The sequence below is a fragment of the Cetorhinus maximus genome, chromosome 6 (assembly GCF_964194155.1).
Source record: "Cetorhinus maximus chromosome 6, sCetMax3.hap1.1, whole genome shotgun sequence".
Classification (NCBI taxonomy): domain Eukaryota; kingdom Metazoa; phylum Chordata; class Chondrichthyes; order Lamniformes; family Cetorhinidae; genus Cetorhinus; species Cetorhinus maximus.
Window position 1 is genome coordinate 11,790,656 of NC_135884.1, and position 21,409 is coordinate 11,812,064.

At 42.8% G+C, this 21,409-nt stretch overlaps 1 protein-coding gene across 2 annotated transcripts; it reads right to left on the reverse strand.

Moving 5' to 3' along the window:
* Positions 1-1,468: 1,468 nt before the first annotated feature.
* On the reverse strand, positions 1,469-20,404 carry glyctk (glycerate kinase). Of its 2 annotated transcripts, none has more exons than XM_078543176.1 (5): positions 20,313-20,404; positions 16,232-16,662; positions 8,939-9,090; positions 5,408-5,583; positions 1,469-2,739 (listed from the first exon to the last, which is right to left on the reverse strand). In XM_078543176.1, exons 2-5 carry the CDS (start codon positions 16,618-16,620, stop codon positions 1,825-1,827), a joined length of 1,632 nt encoding a protein of 543 aa, XP_078399302.1. In that variant the 5' UTR covers positions 16,621-16,662; positions 20,313-20,404; the 3' UTR covers positions 1,469-1,824. The 2 variants fall into 2 exon arrangements, with proteins under 2 accessions (XP_078399302.1, XP_078399303.1); XM_078543177.1 differs by having other exon boundaries at positions 16,232-16,745; positions 20,313-20,383.
* Positions 20,405-21,409: the final 1,005 nt, after the last annotated feature.

A 21,409-nucleotide genomic window follows, 5' to 3' on the forward strand; every position in this document is an offset into this window, starting at 1 on the left:
TTTTTGCCAATTACTTTAAATTTGTGCCCTCTCGTTTTCGATCCTTTTACAAGTGGGAACATTTTCTTCCTATCTACTCTGTCCAGATCCCTCATGATTTTCAATACCTCTATCAAATCTCCTCTCCTCCTCCTCTTCTCCAAGGAAAACAGTCCCAACTTCTCAATCTATCTTCATAACTGAAGTTCCTCATCCCTGAAACCATTCTCGTGACTCTTTTCTGCACCCTCTCCAAGGACTTCACATCCTTCCTAAAGTGTGGCGCCCAGAAATGTACGCAATACTCCAGCTGAGGCTGAACTAGTGTCTTATACAAGTTCAACATAACCTCCTTGCACATGTATTCTATGTCCCTATTAATAAAGCCTGGGATACTGTATGCTTTATTGACTGTGCTCTCAATCTGTCCTGCCTTCTTCAATGACTTATGCACAGGTCCCTCTGCTGCGGCATCATTTAGAGTTGCACCCTTTTTAAAAAAATATTGTCTCTCCATGTTCTTCCTACCAAATGAATTACTTCACATTACTCTACATTGAACTTCATCTGCCACTTGTTCACCCATTCCACCAACTTGTCAGTGACTTGGTGAAGTTGTACTGGATATGGTTCCACCTGGGCTCTTCTTTCATTCTGGTCCAAGTGTATCCTGTCTATAATGTATACACTTTCAGAAAGGGTCACTGATGGCAATTAAGAGTGGGGAAACCAATCCAAGGATGCTGATCCCAATTGTAGTCCCTCGGCTGAGAATGGCTAACTAAGTTAAGATGAGAAATTAAATCTGGGTCCTTCCTGGTCTATCCAAGTATCACATGACAGAGTATATTCATTCCCTATTTTGCAAATGAGTGTACTGCTGGCTATGGGTCTCCCTAGTGCTATGTACCAAGAATGGTTAGCAGATAGTTTGCTTTTCAGTTTCTATTGTACAATTGGTATGTTGATTGTAGATATAAAATCCATGTCAGTTTTTGTTTTGGATTACCAGGAATCAATCCCTAAAACTTACAAAGCCCCACAAAATGTTTTTTTATTCTTTGATGGGATTTTTCTATTCATCCCTTATTGCTTTTGAATTGAGTTGCTTGCCAGACTACTTCAGAGGGCAGTTAAAAGTCAACCATGTTGCTGTGGGTCTGAAATCACATGTAGGCCAGACCACGTAAAGATGACAGATTTCCTTCCCAAAAGGACATTGGTGAACCAGACGGCTTTTTAAGACAATCGATGATAGTTTCATGGTCACCATTGCTGAGACTAGCTTTTGATTGCAGATTTATTAATTGAATTTAAATTCCACCAGCTGCTGTGGTGGGGTTTGAACCCATGTCCCCACAGCATTAGCCTGGGCCTCTAGGTTACTAGCCCAGTGACGTTACCACTATGTCAGCATCTCCCCCAAAATTACAATAATGGCTTGTGTTACAAAATGTTGGCTAGCTCCCAGGCCATCGAGGAGAAAATCTTCAAATGTTTACTTCTTTATTTGAATAGCTTTGTTTGAAAATTATGTGTAATGGCGTCCAAAATGCTGCTAGCTTGTGGCACATCCGATCCAAAGGTTATAATGCCAGTGCTTAACATTTCAAAATGATACGAAAATCCTTGTTCCTTTTGCTGTTACTACTAATGATTGACATGGAATAGAACTGTGTTTCTTATAAGCTCTTAATTTCACACGCTGTACCAGTAATAGGATTGACAAAAGAACAAATTAGAGTACAAAATTATGTCTCTTGTTTATAGATCCCTAGCAACTAAAATAAAATGCTTAATTTTCTGTATTTGTTGTCTCCTTCCAGCGAAAGGCTAGTACTTGACTTAAATTTCCTTTGGTTGAATAATAATTGCCTGCACATCCATGACATTAGTATTTGTCAGGCCTGTCACAATTAGATCAGCTCCATTATTGAACTTGCTAAAGAACGTAAAGGAGTCATTGTTATTTATAAAGTCCTCTGTGTTGAGCCCTTCACCAAAGGCCTTATCAACCAGTTCAGTGTAAGCGAATGCACCAGCTGCTTCAGTAGGCCCATCTTGTCCATCGGTCCCGCCACTAAGAAAAACAATTTCATGCTTTGTAAGTGGATCCTGCGGAATCTCTGATTTTACACGGTGTAATTCCAAAGCTACATGCAAGGCCAGCTCCTGATTTCGACCCCCTTTACCTTTGCCCTGGAGCCGAACTGTAGTTTCGCCCCCTGCCAGAAGGCATATTGGTTTCCTGGAACTCTGCGTCTTCTCCAACAACTCCAAACAGCCGTCTAGTTGGAAGTCAGGAAGCCCCAGGTTTACAACCATCTGCAGGATCTCATCTTTCAGTTTGCTTGCATGTACATATTTTGAATTGGCAGCTGCCAGAACTGAGACCACATATCGAATCAAAAGACTGTACAATTTGGCCACAGTCCTGACATCTCCACTGACTACAGTAGACAGGACAGAAGTGTTATAACCCAAGCTTTCTGATTTACATTTTGCTTCCTGTAAGGCAATTGCGTTTGACCCCACAATAAAATTACATACGTGAGCAAAATCTTGGGTTTCTTCTCGGTCCATATTCATGCTGGGCTGAGACAGAACAACTTTTACAGATTCTGGCATGGATAATGCCAGGTTATATTTTGACAGTATCTTGTGACAATCCTCTTTACTTTGTGAGTTAGGTACAGTCGGGCCACTGGCTACAAACTCCAAATGGTCTCCAATAACATCAGACATGATGAGACTCACCACCTGCCAAATAAAGAATCGTTTTATATTGCTCTACATTTCAAATCTCTTGTACAGTCAAACTTGATTACAACACTATTACAAGGCTTCTGTTTTAATGAACTTGTATTTAGAGTCCTAACTCCAGAGATGATCTCAATTATTAATACAATCTCTGATCAAAACTACCTCTGGCATCATAAACTTTTTATCGACAATTTTTCACTGTACGTAATCAAAGAGATTAGATGCAGGACAATATTCTCATACCGATTACCATGCTAACATACTTACAGAGTAATATATATATAAATAAAATAAATAATATACACATATGAGGGGTATAGACAGAGTAAATGCGAGTAGGCTCTTTCCACTTAGATTAGGAGAGGTAAACACGAGAGGTGTTTTAGGGTGAAAGGGGAAAGGTTTAGGGGGAACATTAGGGGGAACTTCTTCACTCAGAGAGAGTGGTGGGAGTGTGGAACGAGCTGCCATCTGACGTGGTAAATACGGGCTCACTCTTAAGTTTTAAGAATAAATTGGATAGATACATGGATGGGAGAGGTCTAGAGGGTTATGGACTGGGTGCAGGTCAATGGGACTAGCGGAATAATATTTCGGCACAGACTAGAAGGGCCGAATGGCCTGTTTTTCTGTGCTGTAGTGTTCTATGGTTCTATATATACACTTGCTACGATTAAATAATTTCATAATCCATCAACAGAGACATCCTTAAGCTAAGCGAGTGAACACGTTACATGGAGTAGCACTGTGTCATACATTCCAGAACATCAGTTTCGACTTCTGAGTTAGGTGGTGGCAATAAAAAGTTAGGAGGGCTACATATGAGCTCAGCAAGGCTTTAACTAAGAGGGAGTAAACAAGTCTTTATCCCTGCTCTTGACTGCCACCTAGGTGACTCTTACTGAAAGTAGTACCCAGTGACTGTGACTAACTGCAAGATTTTCACAGTTACATTGATTCACCTGATGAAATACGCTGCTCAAATTTATTGTTCAGGTTCATCCATAGTGAATAGCCATGTCAGGTTTTGAGGGTGGTCGGCACTCAGTACTGAGTAGGATTAGGTATCTTTAGAAGAGGAGCAGGAGAGAAAAAATAGACTAAAAACCTGTCAGCTTCTACTCTTTAACAATTTCAAAGCAGTGGGAGGTAGCCATAGGAAAGCAAGTAAAGTTCCAGTTTGTACAGTTGAGTTGAGTTTAAGACACCACATTATAGACTATAAAACTTTGTTATGTCTGCACTTGATTTATTGTGCCCAGTTTGGCCTCTGTACATAGTGAAGGAAATTAAGCTTCTGGATAAGGGCCCAAAATGATAACTAATCTAAGGACTCTTAGTTATGGGATTGGTTCCATGAGTTTGGGCTATCACTTTGGCATAAACAAAGGCATAGCAGGTACGTGGCAAAGACTTTTAAAACTATGAGTCAGGTTGGATAGCTTACTTGAAATGACGGAACTAAGAGGCGTGCATATCTAAATAAAGGCATAGAATCGGGTTAAAAAAATGGAAGATTTTATTTTCACAAGAAATCATTGCTCTGGACTAGACTATCTGAACATGTAGTCCTTTAATGGAAAACTAAAGTGAGGGTATGTTCAGTGGTAGAGGGTTAAGGTGCTGGTAGAAATTGTGAAGATTTACGCGCAGAAAAGAAAAAAATCAGTTGAGGCTCCTCCTCACTATTATTTTCCTGCTGTGAAATGCACATGTATGGACATCAGCTGACAATGATAAATTCAGGCATAATGCCCCTACCCCCTCTTAATGCCTCCCTCCTCTTTATAATCCAGTAGCCTGCTGACACTCATGGCCTAGGTTTACATACAAACAAATTGCCACCTAGCCAATGTTTGGAGAAGTGCCTTTGTGCGATGTGGCTTGCCATTGTCATGTAACCTCTGATGTTATCCTTTGTGTATAAAGGCTTGACAGCAGAAGCCATTTGATCCATGACTTGGAACAGACAAGATACTGGAACTGTGACAATGTATGAGTCAGCATCATCGGCGGCGTGGGTGGGGGGGATAGAAAATTGGAATCTTCACCATTGTAACATATGAGGAAGAACTCACATTTAAGTGGTGCCTTTCACTACCTCAGGGCATCATAAAAAGCTTTACAGCCAATTAAGTATTTTTGAAATGTAATCATTGTTGTAGGAAACGTGGCAGCCAATTGCACAAACAGTGATGAGATAACGATCAGGTAACCTGTTGGTTTACAGATAAATGTTGGCTAGGGCATTGGGAGACTCCTAATTCCTCTTTGAAAAGTGTCACAGGGATCTTTCATGTCCACTTCTTCTCCAACAATGCAGCACCCCTTCAGTACCATGAAGGCTCGAAACGTTGACTGATTTCTTCTCCGCCGATGCTGCCAGACCTGCTGAGTTTTTCCAGGTAATTCTGTTTTTGTTTTGGATTTCCAGCATCCGCAGTAGCTTTTAGCTTTTTGTTTTTATCCCCTTCAGTACGTCAGCCTGGATTGTGTGCTAAGGACTTGAACCCATAATCTTCTGGCTCAGAGGTGGAAGTGCTACCACTGAGTCACAGCTGACATTTTGATTAACAGTACCGACTAAGGCCAGCAATTGATTTTAATCTCATTCAAAGTTTCATAATCAACAAAGTCTTATCAAGAAACAAAAAAGGATACAGACCTGAGCAGGATAGGCGGCTCTAGCCAAACCTCCACCCTTCAACAGAGAGAGCATTTTGCGGAGTGTGTTGAGTTCCTGAATTGTTGCCCCCTTAGCAGCAAGTTGTTTGGTCAGGCATTGTTTCTCCTCCAAAGTGACAGGGGGGATTGGAGCTGGCAATAAAGCTGACCCCCCTCCTGAAGAAACAATTTTTAAAAATTGTTATGGACATGAGCATGCCAAGTCTCCAGCACACAACATAATGCAAGCTTAAACATAAAGTTCACACAAGCTAGGTTAGAGATGGTGAAAAAAAATCCTCCCACAAGCCAGTGGACATATGAACCTGCCAGAAGGAAATTAACTTGTGGTCGATTGATATCTTTTAAAAGGGCTGAAACCTGTTGAGAATTGTAATTATGGTTTAAGAAGATATTTAGCAACATCTTCTTTCTCTTTCCAGTTCCGGTAGAGATTGGAAATTAGTGTTCCCCATAGAAGAGGATCATCAGATGGCTTGGAAAGGAAGTCCATGTTAGATTAATTTAATGCAGATTCTGGCTGGAAAGATTTGGTGGACTGAATGACCGTTTCTTGTTCTTGGTCTCCATAGGTAAGTTTGTGCTGCAATTTTAACAAAGGTGTGGCACATGTGGGGTATGCTGAACAGAGACCAATATCCCCGTAGGAAGGAAATTACATTCAGAATTTCAGACTCTCTTCCACAGGTAGCTACAGACAACAGCAAAATTCTGCAGATGCTGGGAATCTGTTATCAAAAATCTGAAATCAAAATACTGCTGGCATGCTGTTTTATTTCAGCAACAGGCAAACATGGACAGAGCAATGTCACAACCAGCACAGACAGTGGAACCTGAGGAATTACCATTAAATATTTAGGACACATATTTCGTAGTTAGTGTTAAGTTAGTTTAAGTATTTAGTTAATTGGTTAGTGCTTTTTAAATGTTAGCTGAGCAGTTAAATAGCCTTAAAGCTAAATAAACAATACTAATTAACTGGAAGCTGACACGGTGGGACAACTGGAATGATTGCATCCACATCCTGTACCTTGTGGGAATTCCACAACACTTCATGTGTCCTGGAAAACCACAGATGCTGGAAGCAGAAGGACATAAGAAATAGAAGCAGGAGTAGGTCATAAGGCTCCTCGAACTATTAATAAGATTTAATTTAATTTAATGCTATTTAATAAGATCATTGCTGATCTTCTATTTCAACTTCACTTTCCTACCCTCTCCCTATATTATTTTAGTGTCCAAAAATCTATCAGACTCGTTTTTGAATATCCTCAATGACTGAGAATCTATAGCTCTCTGGGATGGATAATTCCAAAGAGTCACAACCGTCTTGAGAGCACACCTTTCTCCTAATCTCAATCCTAAATGGCAACCCCTTATCCTGAGCCTATTACCCCAGTCCTAGCCTCTCCCGCCAGGGGAAACAACTTCTCAGCATCTACCCTGCCAAGCCCTAAGAATTTTAAACGGAAGCTGAGAGTTTTGTGGATGGCATGTTTCAGGAGGTGATCACCCTGTGGCTAGGGAGAGTTCAGGAGAGAGAAAACTAGAAAGAAAAGGCAGGCAGTGCAGGATTCCTCTGGGAGTGTGGCACTCAAAAAACAGTATTCAGTGTTGAATGCCAGTGCAGGTAACAACACCTTGGGAGAGTGCAGTCAGATGCAAATCCACATCACTGAGAGAGAGTCGGCTGAACAGAGAGCACAAGAAAGTGTTGAATGCAATGTTGAGTTCTGAAGGCTCTAAAGTGCTCAAGGAACAGCAGCTCATCTTTTGACTCACAAAAAGTTAGTATGCAGGTGCAACAAGTAATTAGGAAAGCTAATAGAACGTTATCGTTTATTGCGAAGGGAATTGAATATAAAAGTAGGGAGGTTATGCTTCAGTTGTACAGGACACTGGTGAGACCACATCTGGAGAACTGTGTACAGTATTGGCCGCCTTATTTAAGAAAGGTTGTAAATGTGTTGGAAGCAGTTCAGAGAAGGTTTACTAGACCAGTACCAGGAATGGGCTGGTTGTCTTATGAGGAAAGGTTGGACAGGCTAGGCTTGTATCCACTGGAGTTTAGAAGAGTAAGAGGCAACTTGATTGAAACCCGAGGGGTCTTGACAGGGTGGATGTGGAGAGGATACTTCCTCCTGTGGGAGAATCTAGAACTAGGGGTCACTGTTTAAAAATAAGGAGTTGCCCATTTATGACAGAGATGAGGAGAATTTTTTTCTCTCTGAGCCTTTGAATATTTTTAAGGCAGAGGTAGATAGAACCTTGATAAACAAGGGGGTGAAAGGTTATCCGGGGTAGGTAGGAGATTGCTATTAGACCAGCCATGATCTTATTGGATGGCGGAGCAGGCTCGAGGGGCCGAATGGCCTACTCCTGTTCCAAATTCGTATGTTTGACTTGGCACTTTACAGCTTTCTGGATTCATAGGGAGATGGTGGGGTAGTGATAATGTCGCTGAACTAGTAATCCAGAGGCACAGGCTATTGGTCTGGGGACATGGGTTCAAATCCCACCATGGCAGCTGGTGGAATTTAAATTCAGTTAATAATATCGGGAATATAAAGCTAGCATCAGTAATGGTGGCCATGAAACTCTGACGATTGTCATAAAATCCTATCTTGTTCACTAATGTCCTTTAGGGAGGGAAATCTGCCATCCTTACCCGGTCTGGCCTACGTGTGACTCCAGACCCACAGCAATGTAGTTGGCTCTTAACTGCCCTCTGAAATGGCCCAGCAAGCCGCTCAGTTCAAGGGAAATTAGGGATGGGCAACAAATGCTGTCCTTGCCAGCGACGCCATGAAAGGATTAAAAAAAAATCAACCCTGAGTTCAACTATTTCAGGTGATAAACCTTGCTCCTTTTGTTTCTGACAGCAGCTGGAGGTGATGATTCTCCTTTTCCCATTTACACCTTTGCTAGTTGCATATTTTGTTTCTTCACATGTCCCATTACCATCTCTTTTTGCCTCACCCTTTTCGTCATTCTCCTGCCTTCCACTCTGTCACAGGTCTTCACATTTGTTCTTTCCTCTCGTTCCCCCTTTCCCCGCTCAAAAAACTGTTACGTCTCTGAGCACTCCCCAGTTCTGATGAAAGGTCACTGAAACACCTGAAACATTGGGCTCAATTTTAACTCTGCAAGTGGGTGGATTTTGTGTGAGTTAAAAGCTCGCCCATTAACTCTTATTTCTCCCACCACAGAAGCTGCCAGAACAGCATTTTCTGTTTTTATTTCAGATTTCTGGCATCTGGAGTACTTCACTCTTGTACCAGCAGAGATCAGATCTGACACCAGTACCACACATGGCACTGCATTAACCCACTAAAGAGTCAATGACAGTCAAGCAGTCAACTTAATTTATTTCAGTGAATATTTTAAAACTTTTACAATGGTAGGGCAGTCAACCTTAGGTTTAGTGGATATTGATCTGTGCTAAACCGGAAGAACTGGATAAATCTTTATGGTAGATTTGCAATGACGATGAGACAAATAATTCCTGTACCTGAGATAAGGACAACAAGCAGGTCATCTGCGGTAAGTCCTTCCACTAAATGATGGATATTGTTGGCTGCTTTTAAAGCATTCTCATCAGGGAGGTTATGTCTGGCTCCTTCCATTGCTTGTATTTTTGTCTGAGGTCTTAGAAGCATGTCCCTGTGGAGTCGGCAGGAATGAAACAGTTAAGCAGTGGAGACAACATGGAATGCATTGACCAACTACACCATTTCTATTTATTTAAATTTGCAAAGTGTATAATTTGCAATGCAAATTCATTTGTGGATTTGTTTCCATCAACCAATTTCATCCCCTTTCCTGAAGGCTTCGATTTCTTCCTACGTACAATTTGTTGCCCACAAGTACCTTGCTTGGTGGTTGTCTTCGATATTTGATCCTTGCTGGTGCATGTTGAACCATGGAGGGCATTACAGCTATGACTAATTTTGCCCTTATCTGATGTCTAGACATATGTGCTTCAAGTAAAAGGGTACTCAACATCAACTACATGTTGCGACTCTAGTTGATTTATGCCCTAACCAACCCCCAAGTACACTGATGCCACCATGCTAAGATTTCGGAAAAATACAGCAACTCAAAACTGGGCAACCATGAGGCGCTGTGGGCCATCAACAGCAGCAGAATTGTACTCAACCACAATCTGTAACTTCATGCCCTGGATTAATCCTGGTTCAATGAAGAGTGCAAGAGGGCATGAGAGTAGCAGCACCAGGCATACCGAAAAATGAGATGTCAACCTGCTGAAGCTACTACACAGGACTACTTGCATGCCAAACAGCATAAGCAGTGACAGGCAGAGCTAAGTGATTTCACAACCAACGGATCAGATCTAAGCTCTGCAGTCCTGCCACATCCAGTCGTGAATGGTGGTGAATGATTAAACAACTCACTGGAGGAGAGGGCTCCACAAATATCCCCATCCTCAATGATGGAGGAGCCCAGCACATCAGTGCAAAAGAGAAGGCTGAAGCATTTGCTACAATCTTCAGCCAGAAGTGCCGAGTGGATGATCTATCTCGGCCTCCTCTGGAGGTCCCCAGCATCACAGATGCTAATCTTCAGTCAATTCGATTCATTCCATGTGATATTAAGAAATGGCCGAGGGTATTGGATACTGCAAAGGCTATGGGCCCTGAAAATATTCCGGCAATAGTACTGAAGACTTGTGCTCCAGAACTTGCCATGCCCCTACCCAAGCTGTTCCAGTACAGTTACAACACTGGCATCTACCCGGCAATGTGGAAAATTGCCTGGGTATGTCCTCTACACAAAAAGGACAAATCCAACCTGTCCAATGACCACCCCATCAGTCTACTCTCAATCATCAATAAAGTGATGGAAGGAGTCATCAACAGTGCTATCAAGTGGCACTTGCTTAGCAATAATCAGCTCACTGATGCCCAGTTTGGGTTCCGCCAGGGTCACTCAGCTTCTGACCTCATTACAGCCTTGGTTCAAACATAGATAAAAGACCTGAACTCCAGGGATAAGGTGAGAGTGACTGCCCTTGACATCAAGGCAGCATTTGACTGCGTGTGGCATCAAGGAGCCATAGCAAAACTGGAGACAATGGGAATCAGGGAGAAAACTCTCCACTGGTTGGAGTCATACCTAGCACAAAGGTTGTGGTTGTTGGAGGTCAATCATCTCAGTTCCAGGGCATCACTGCAGGAGTTCCTCAGGGTACAGTCCTAGGCCCAACCCTTTTCAGCTGTTTCATCAATGATCTTCCTTCCTTCATAAGGTCAGAAATGGGGATGTTCGCGGATGATTGCACAATGTTCAACACCATTCATGACTCTTCAGGTACTGAAGCAGTCCATGTCCAAATGCAACGAGACCTGGACAATATCCAGGCTTGGGGTGACAAGTGGCAAGTAACATCTGGACCACACAAGTGCCAGGTAATGACCATCTCCAGCCAGAGAGAATCTAACCATCACCCCTTGACATTCAATGGCATGACCATCATTGAATCCCCCACTAACAACATCCTGGGGGTTAAAATTAACCAGAAACTGAACTGGACTAGCCACATAAATACTGTGGCTACAACAGCAGGTCAGAGGCTAGGAATCCTGCGACAAGTAACTCACCTCCTGACTCCTCAAAGCCTGTCCACCATCTACAAGTCCCACGACAGAAGTGTGATGGAATACTCTCCACTTGCTTGGATGAGTGCAACTCCAACAACACTCAAGAAGCCTTACACCATACAGGACAAAGCAGCCCGCTTGATTGGTACCCCATCCACAAACATTCACTCCATCCACCACCGACACTCAGTAGCAGCAGTGCGTACCATCTACAAGATGCACTACAGGAACTCACCAAGCCTCCTTCGACAGCGTCTTCCAAACCCACAACCACTACCATCTGTAAGGACAAGGGCAGCAGACACATGGGAACACCACCACCTGTATGTTCCCCTCCAAGCTGACGACACAAAACTGGGCGGGGTTGTGAGGAAGATGCAAGGAGACTTCAGGGAGATTTAGACAAGTTGTGTGTGAGCGCAAACACACCGCAGATGTAGTATAACATGGATAAATGTGAAGTTAGACGCTTTGGTGTAAAAAACAGAAAGGCAGAGTATGAGTTAAATGGTGATATATATTGGGAAATATGGATGTACAAAGGGATCTGGATGTCCTTGTACACCACTCAATGAAAGTAAACAGGCAGGTGCAGCAAGCAATTAGGAAGGCAAATGATATGCGTGACATTAGTCGTCTCAATTTCTCTGCTCCTCTCACCCACTCTAACCTGTCTCTCTCTGAACTTGCTGCACTCCGTTCTCTCAGGTCCAACCCTGACATTGTCATCAAACCCGCTGACAAGGGTGGTGCTGTTGTTGTCTGGCGCACTGACCTCTACCTCGCAGAGGCTGAGTGTCAACTCGCAGACACTTCCTCCTACCTCCCCCTGGACCATGACCCCACCACTGCACATCAAGCCATTGTTTCCAGGACTGTTACTGACCTCATCTCCTCTGGAGATCTTCCATCCGCAGCTTTCAACCTGATAATCTCCCAACCTCGGACGGCCCACTTCGACCTCCTACCCAAAGTCCACAAACAGGACTGTCCCAGCAGACCGATCGTGTCAACCTGTTCCTGCCCCACGGAACTCATTTCTTGCTATCTTGACTCTATTCTCTCTCCCCTTGTCCAGTCCTTTCCCACCTACATCCGTGATTCCTCTGACACCCTACACCATATCAACAATTTCCAGTTCCCTGGCCCCAATCGCCTCCTCTTCACCATGGACGTCCAATCCCTGTACACCTCCATCCCCCCCCAGGATGGTCTGATGGCTCTCCGCTTCTTCCTCGAACAGAGGCCCGAACAATCCCCATCCACCACTACTCTCCTCCGTCTGGCTGAACTTGTTCTCACACTGAACAATTTCACCTTAAACTCGTCTCACTTCCTCCAAATAAAAGGTGTGGCTATGGGTACCCGCATGGGCCCCTGCTATGCCTGTCTCTTTATGGGGTATGTGGAACATTCCTTGTTCCAGTCCTACTCCGGCCCCCTCCCACAACTCTTTCTCTGGTACATCGATGATTACTTCGGTGCTGCTTCATGCTCTCGTCTGGACCTGGAAAAATTTATTAATTTTGCTTCCAATTTCCACCATTTTCACATGGTCCATCTCTGACACTTCCCTTCCCTTCCTTGACCTCTCTGTCTCAATTTCTGCTGATAGACTGTCCACCAATATCCATTACAAGCCTACCGACTCCCACAGCTACCTCGACTACAGCTCCTCACACCCCGCTTCCTGTAAGGACTCCATCCCATTCTCTCAGTTCCTTCGCCTCCATCGCATCTGTTCTGATGATGCCACTTTCAAAAACAGTTCCTCTGACATGTCTTCCTTCTTCCTTAGCCGAGGTTTTCCACCCACGGTGGTTGACAGGGCCCTCAACTGTGTCCGACCCATCTCCCGCACATCCGCCCTCACACCTTCCTCTCCCTCCCAGAAACATGATAGGGTCCCCCTTGTACTCACTTATCACCCCACCAGCCTCCGCATTCAAAGGATCATCCTCCGCCATTTCCGCCAACTCCAGCATGATGCCACCATCAAACACATCTTCCCTTCACTCCCCCTGGTGGCATTCCGCAGGGATCGTTCCCTCCGGGACACCCTGGTCCACTCCTCCATCACCCCTTACACCTCAGCCCCCTCCCACGGCACCTTCCCATGCAACCGCAGAAGGTGCAACACCTGCCCCTTTACTTCCCCTGTCCTCACCGTCCAAGGGCCCAAACACTCCTTTCAAGTGAAGCAGCATTTCACTTGCACTTCCCTCAATTTAGTCTACTGCATTCGTTGCTCCCAATGCGGTTTCCTCTACATTGGAGAGACCAAACGCAGACTGGGTGACCGCTTTGCAGAACACCTTCGGTCTGTCCGCAAGCATTACCCAGACCTCCCTGTCGCTTGCCATTTCAACACTCCACCCTGCTCTCATGCCCACAGTTCCGTCCTTGGCCTGCTGCATTGTTCCACTGAAGCTCAACGCAAACTGGAGGAACAGCACCTCATCTTCCGACTAGGCACTTTACAGCCTTCCGGACTGAATATTGAGTTCAACAATTTTAGATCATGAACTCTCTCCTCCATCCCCACCCCCTTTCCGATCCCCCCCCCCTCACCCCCCCTTTCCCCCAATAATTTATATAGATTTTTCTTTTCCCACCTATTTCCATTATTTTTAAATGTATTTCCATCTATTGTTTTATCTCTACCTTTTAGCTTTTTTCAATTCCTTCACCCCACCCCACCCCCGCTAAGGCTATCTGTATCTTGCTTGTCCCGCACATGAAATGCTGTGCAAAAAAAAGTTAAGGAAGTGTGCATTGAAAAAAATTGGCTGGGCACAACAACAAATTTTAAAGGGAACAATGACATTGAGCCGACACCCGAGTGGTTGGCTAGGCCACTTCAGCAGGCAGGTAAGAGTCAAAAAGCATGTCCCTGTGGAGTTATCAGGAGTGCAGCTGGTGAGCGGTGTATTACAGTATGGAATGCATTGACCAACTGCATGTTTCTATTCATTTGCATTTGCAAATTGGATACTTTGCAATGGAAATCCATTTTGCATTTGCAAATTGGACACTTTGCAATGGAAATCCATGCTGAATTGTTTGTCATCAACTAATTCCCTGGGTCTAAATTCACACGTAGGCCAGACCAGACCAGGTAAAGATGTCAGATTTCCTTCCCTAAAAGGACATTAGTGAACCAGATGGGTTTTCACAGCAATCCAGTAGTTTCATGGTCACCGTTACTGATACTAGTTTTTTTATTCCAGATTTTGTTTTAAATAATTAAATTTAAATTCCCCTGCTGCTGTGGTGGGATTTGAACTCCTGTCCCCAGGTCATAGGGCCAGCCCTCTGGATTACTAGTCCAGTAATACAACAACTGTGCTACTGTACTCTACATAAATGTTTTAACATTTGTAGTTTCCAACATTTAAACTATTAACAGTAGTGTTGGTGTGAAAAGGTTTCACTCTGCACCAGTATTCCAGCTATAGTGTAAGTGGAGCCTAAATCAGGAGTCAAGCCTGACGACAAAAAAAATTCCCTCCGGAGCCTTAAAACCCAATTTATACTACACAAATTTAGCATTGGTGTAAATTTAAAACAGTTGCGCACTGGTAGTAAACTTGTAGCATAAATGCATCCTTATTCTTGGATTGCAGATATAACACATGAGTCAGATTGAGGATAAGAGACAAGAGTAAGCTGGAGGAATCTGGTCCTTTGGAGCTTGTTGCTATGAATATAATACTATATATACACTAGAATAAAATGCAGTTGGGTTCATTTGAAGTGTGCTTGATTAGGTATATATTTACCTGGAATCAACTGGAAATTTGAAAAAGATATTTGGCAAAATTTTAACTCACTCAAATCTGTTCACTTACACAGTTAACACTGGGCTCATTGGCTTTCCAGCCCCACCATAGTGGTGCGGGGGGGCGGGGGGTGGGGGGGAGGTTGAAGCCCAGCCAGAAATTCACTGGCATTTGCCAGGACCGGATGATCCCGGCAGCAGGCAGGCCCAGAAAATCCTGCCCGTATGTCTCTCCTATTATGTTCCTTTTCCCTCTTGCAATTTTGCGAGAGTATTAATAGCAGATTCTAAGATCTCCCTCAAGATGGTGTTTTAGGTTTTTGTTTATGTTAAGGTCATTGTAGGGAATAAATTTAAAACCTGCTTGACAAGGTGATCTTGCCATCTCCACAGGATCACGGAATTGTTACAGTGCAGGAGGCGGCCATCTGGCCCATCGTGTCTGCACCTGCTCTCCAAATGAATAACTCACCTAGTGCCATTGCCCCGCTTTCTCCCCAAAACCCTGCACATTCATTCTTTTCAGATAACAGTCTAATTGCTTTTTGAATGCTGCAACTGAACTTGCCTCCATCAGAGTTTCAGGCAGTGGAATTCCAAACCCTAACCACTCGCTGTGTAAAAAAAAAAGTTTCTCCTCGTATCACTTTTGTCTCTGTTAAATCTGTGCCCTCTCACTCTTGATCCTTTCATGAATGAGAACAGTTTCTCCCTATCTACTCTGTCAAGACCCCTCATGATTTTGAATACCTCTATCAAATCTCCTCTCAACCTTCTTTTCTCTGAGGAAAACAGTCCTAACTTCTCCAATCTATCTTCATAACTGAAGTTCCTCATCCCAGGGACCATTCTTGTCAATGTTATGTTTCAATAAGCTCACCTTCCTCTCCTGAAGGTGGTGATTCATGTGTGGTGAGGTTCAGTGAAAACTGGGCAGCATCAGTGCCATCAATTTTTTCAACTGAGTACAGACAGTGTTGTCAGATTATTCAACAATGACAATTCTGTCCTTACTCAGTATCCCCCACACATTGGCATTCTCTAGCATGAACCACTGGCTTAGAATCAGGAGCATGGACAACAGCTCAGCTTCCATCTCCTTAACTCAGGAGCATTGAGACCAACTGTAGCTCCCACTTTTCTCCCCCATACTGAAGTTAGTTAATTCAGCAAGACCAGAAATTGAATCTGCAAAAGTACTGATCAGTATAATTCCATTTTACATTGGACTACAAATTTACCAACTAAACTATTTAAGTAACCCCAAAATGTTTGGTGCTGTGCCATGCTCCAGCTTGATGTCCTTGGCTGGGTTTGTTAGGGAAAGGTCAGAAAGAAAACTAATCAGAACTACTGGTTGATAGAAAATAAAAATAGACGTGCTTATCTTCTAATTTCTTACTCTTTTCCAGCCAACTGGAGAATCCTCTGAATTCCAAGAGGAATGCTGATTACTCCTTGGAGCAGGTGGTCTCCCAGAATCGCTTCTATAGCAGCTGCCATTCCCAACACAGCCTTTCCAAATCCAACAAGGTAGACATTCTTATGGACAGGGAAACACTGATTTTGTATCATCAGCCTGTCTCCTTTTATGCTAACATTGTTCTTGATAATGTTTGGAGGCAAAACAGCGTTGATTGCTGCCTGAAAGATCTGCAGACCATGTTGCTGAAGGGGCATTTCTTTGCCAATTACAGAAGCAATCCGATGAAGCCTCCTTGGCTGCCAGTTCTTGTAAATGAGCTGATGGTTGGAACGAAGCCACAAGTACCTTCCAAATGCAGTGACCATCTTAATTACTGAGGTTCATTGATTGCTCTGATTGATTTCATCCTGCCAGAGAATGAATGTGATTAGCAAGAAGTTAATCCAATTCTGGGAGTGTAGCAAGCACAGGTTCAACTCCACAATTAAATCTGCAGAATGAATATCATATCAGAGATGTCATACATTGTTACATCTACAATTCTTCACATGTCAAGTTACCCTATCTTCTACTTTCCATATTTTCATACCAGATTTTTTTTCAAAACTTATATTTCCAAATGTCATAATTGTTATTTCATTTTCATAAAGCCACAAGAAATGTTAGTAAATTATTATAAACTGGACATGACTGATATCTAAGACTTTATTTGTACCTTTTCACCATTTTAAATTACTGACTGGTGACTTGTAGGAATAATTTTAGTTTTAGTCTTGACTCTTTATCTTAAATTGTAGTGTTATTTTAGCTTTAGTCTTTATAAAGAGACTTACATTAAGTTTACATTAATGGTGACCTTTCAACCAAACCCAATCCAAGATCACACTGGATGGTCCACGTTCAAGCCGCTTTTATGCTGCATAGAAGCCAAAAAAGTGTGGCTAGTTCTCAGGATGAATCTCTTTATATTTGTTAAACATAATGTTAAATATCTCCCTGTGTTTTTTTTTAAATCTGCAGTTATGCAGTCAGCCTCAATAATAAACTCAAATTTAATAACAACACTGGATAGAAATTCCCCCTTATCTTTAGGAGCTCACATGGTATTGCGAGAAGCTTTCATGGTATGTGAGAGATCTTAATATCTCCCAATATTGGCTTTACATTCATTTTTATCTGACTGGGACATTAAACAATCTATATACTGTACAAAGAAGATAGAGCACAGAAAAAATTTATGCTCCACTCGAGTGTCCCCCCACCCTTCTTAATCTAACCAGATCAGTATATTCTTCTGTTCCTTTCTCTCTCATGTCCAGCTTCCCCCTAAATACATCTATGTATTATGGTACTCTCAGTTAGAAAGTCTCCAGATTGAGAGACGTTGACATGATTTAGAGGAGGAATATATACAGGTTTAAAAGAAAAACGGGAACGGCTATGAAAATTAGCCCACAAATAGAGTTTAGATAAAAGAGCTGAAGAGAAAGTGAATGAAGTAAACTACTGATTCCTTGCCCAAGCATGCAGTTTGTCCCTCTTTCAAGCTAAATTGAGCAACAGTTGTGTATAAATTAAGTGCAATTATTTTTTAAAATTGTAACAAATGATTTGATAACATTCCTACTTAATTTAAGATTGACGATAATTTCGTTCTTAATTTGCAAAGCTGTTGTTGAAGTTGTTCAATTTTCTAACGCACACACTTCATTACAATGAACATTTAACAAACAGTTAGAATTTCATCATACTTTTAATACTTTAAAGAATGACATGCATTCATACAGTGCCTTTCATGATCTGAAAACACCTTACAGTTGATTAAGTACTGCGGAAGCGTAGGCACTGTTGTAATATAGGAAAAAGGTGCAAGTTGCTGTTGTTAACTCCTGCTCCCCCTTCAGGTACCGTGCTCGAAGAGGGCATTGGCAACCATGGACTTCCATTGGATTGGTCCATGATCATGCTTGGTAAAGTACTGCAGTGGTTTGCCATTGCCTGCTGCAGTATGGCTGACCAGGAAAATCTCCTGCTCTTACCGCCTGCCATCAGGTATATTGGAAGGATTTACAGGTTGATAATCAACCCGTTTGGCCGTGTTATGAACGCACCTTCCGTGGCCATCAAGTCATGAAGTGAGACTTGAACCCAGAGCTTCTGGCCCAGAGCTAAGGATGCTACCACTGCACCACAAGACCTCCGCTATTGTTAACATAATACCTTACATGATGCTGAAGGGAAATACAAAAAAGGTTGTAACTGATGCAAATCTGAACGCATTTATCCTTTAGCATACTTAACCTTTATCCTGCTAAATTAATTTATTAATGAAACACGTGTACAGTAAGACAATAACCAGCCTGAAGTGATCTAATTTGCTGAACTATGGTAATATAGAGCAGTAGCTTGTACACCACACACTGTAAGCTTATTGCTCATTATTCACCTAACATTATACCACAAGGACTTACATTTATATGGAGCTCCTCATGTAAAACATTACAGGGCATTTTATAAGGTGTAGAGTGGTCATCAATAAAATAAACAAATAAATGGAAACCTTAGACTGAAAGCCTGATCAAAAGGATTTTTAAGGCAGTTCTGCACTGGAGTATGTAGTTGTGAATCCACAAGATACTATAGATCAGAATGATGGAATGGACCCAAAGTGTCAAAGGCAGCGGCAATGTTAAATAAGAGTAGTGCATGAGTTACCTCTTACTATTGCTGTTTCACTGAAAAAAAGTTCCACTTCTACATTAACAGGCCATAAAGAGCTAACCAATGCTGTTGCTTCAAGTTTCAGGCTCCTTTAGGCTCCATAGGTATATACACCCTGTGGTTCCTTTAGTAGGTGGTGAGATACTGAGGCACACAGACCATGAAGGTCCCAGGATTGATTTCGAAGCTGGGCTAAGTTAATTGGTCGCAATGAGAAAGGTGGAAGTGATGTAATTGGCCTCAGCATCCCTCAGCTGGGGGAGAGGAAACATCAGTCTGGATTCTGCTCCTGATTGCTAAGCAGCAACCTGTGCTGGAGAGCATCGAAGCACGTGTGTGAATTTGGATGTCTTGTCATGCTGAACTATTTGCCAATACTCATTGACCAGGCTTATACACACAGGCACGACACAGAAATATAGGAACAGGAGGCGACCGTTCAGCCCCTCAAGCATGTTCTGCCATTCAACGTGATTATAGCTGATCTGCATCTTAACTCTGTCTACTTGCCTCACTTCTGTAAACTTTTACAAATATGCTTGACAAAAATCTGTCATCACCAGCTACTGGAGATAAGCGAAAAAGGGCACTGAGGGCTGCTGTCGACACTTAATGCCTCAGCACAAGGCATGGCCTTTGGGAGATGTGGGGAGAGAAGAAAATTATTGGTGGGGGGTGGTGTGTGGAACTAAACATCGAAAGGAACGTGAGGAATGTTCTGTAATTGGCCAGCTTCCTTCACCTATTTCCTTTAGCTCATTTTGAAAAAGACCACAAATAAAATTGCTGAAAAATAACGAAATCAAATTGCCCTGAAAAGAAATTCAGAGGTGCTTCCAACAATCTGTTTTATTTATTATTTTAAATTGGTTCAAGAAAGCAGCTGATTAAGGGGGACAGTAGTTACAAAATAACAAGGGTCAAATCTCCAGTTGACATCAATGATAATCTCTTGCTAAAGCAACTGTTAATTATTAATATAGCATAGGTCACCACTGAAATGTTACTTTTTTTTTTGAAAAGTGCGACCCAAAGTTGCCCAATCTTATTCTAGGCAGTTAGAACTGTAAACTGGACATTAAATAGTTGCCAGGATCCCCTAAAATAACTGTAGAATCCTTTATAGTTAAAGGGCATCGAACAATTTAACTCATGGGTCTCAGTCAAGGGCTGAATTCGTGATATTTAATTGGGTCACCGCTTCCACTCCTGTCTTTAAAGTCTGCGCCTTTCCTGTTTCTGCTGCTGCACATGTGGGTCGGACATTGGGTGCAATGTCGTGTTGAAACGCAGGATAATCTGCAAAACGCCTCCGACGCCTGCTTCACACTCTTACCTTTCAAGCGATGGCTGCTGTCAGCAAGAACTAAACCCCAATCTCAGCTGCGCAGGACAGTGGAGTCTGTGCATGATAAACGGAATTGTGGGTGTTGGATATCCTCCCACCCACCCCCTCCTGCTCCTGCTCCTGCTCCTGCTCCTCCTCCTCCTCAACCCACCACATCCTGCTCCTCCTTCTCTTCCTCAACCCACCACCATCCCTGCCTCCCAGCTTCTCCTCCTTAACAACAAATACTTCCTCTTCCTTAGGACACTAGCTTCTCCTCCTCTTCCCACCCACCTTCTCTTCCTCTACTTCCCTGAGGATGACAGATGTTTGCAAAATTAAATTATTTAGTTATTAAATGTTTTAGAGATGGGAGGGAGGCTTGTGCAGGGACCAAAACAAGGTGCCATAAATATACAGTACTCACTCATAAATCCCATCCAGTGGAAAGATTGAGAACCAGAGGGCACAGATTTAAGATCATTGGCAAAAGAAGCAATGGCGACCATGAGGAAAGGAGTTCTGTTGAAGGGTTGTGTGGACCCGAAACGTCGACTCTTTTCTTCTCCACCGATGCTGCCAGACCTGCTGAGTTTTTCCAGGTAATTCTGTTTTTGTTTTGGATTTCCAGCATCCGCAGTAGTTTTTTGTTTTTATGAGGAAAGGCTCCTTCACTCAGTCAGTGGTTGGGATCTGGAATGCACTGACTAAAAATGTGCTGGTGGCAGGTTCAATCGAGGTATTCAAAAGGGATTTGGATTGTTATCTGAAAAAGAAAAGTGTGCAGAGCTACAGGTAGAAGGTGGGGGGAATGGCACTAGGTGAATTGCTCCTTCAGAGAGCCAGCACAGAAAAAAACAGGCCGAATTGCCTCCTTCTGATTAAATAAGGAATTCAGGAGGAACATTTTTTCCCAGACAATGATGTGAAATTCACTTTCACCAGAAGTAAGTTGAGGCGAATAGTAAGATGCATTTAAATGGAAGCTGGGGGAAAGGAATAGAAGGTGATGCTGATAGGATTACATGAAGTAGGTTAGGAGGTGACTTGTGAAGTATAAATGCTGGCTTGGATCAGATGGGCACAATGGCTGTTTGCCCTCTACA

Bases quoted from the DNA above. Each gene is read 5' to 3' on its own strand.
- glyctk (XM_078543176.1), bottom strand. From the start codon at position 16,620: ATGGTCACTGCATTTGGAAGGTACTTGTGGCTTCGTTCCAACCATCAG. The intron at 5,584-8,938 runs GTACAGGAATTA...TTGTTTCTTCAG, and splicing joins GCTTGTTGTCCTTATCTCAG to GAGGGGGGTCAGCTTTATTG. The intron at 2,740-5,407 runs GTCTGTATCCTT...TTTATTTGGCAG, and splicing joins GAGCCGCCTATCCTGCTCAG to GTGGTGAGTCTCATCATGTC.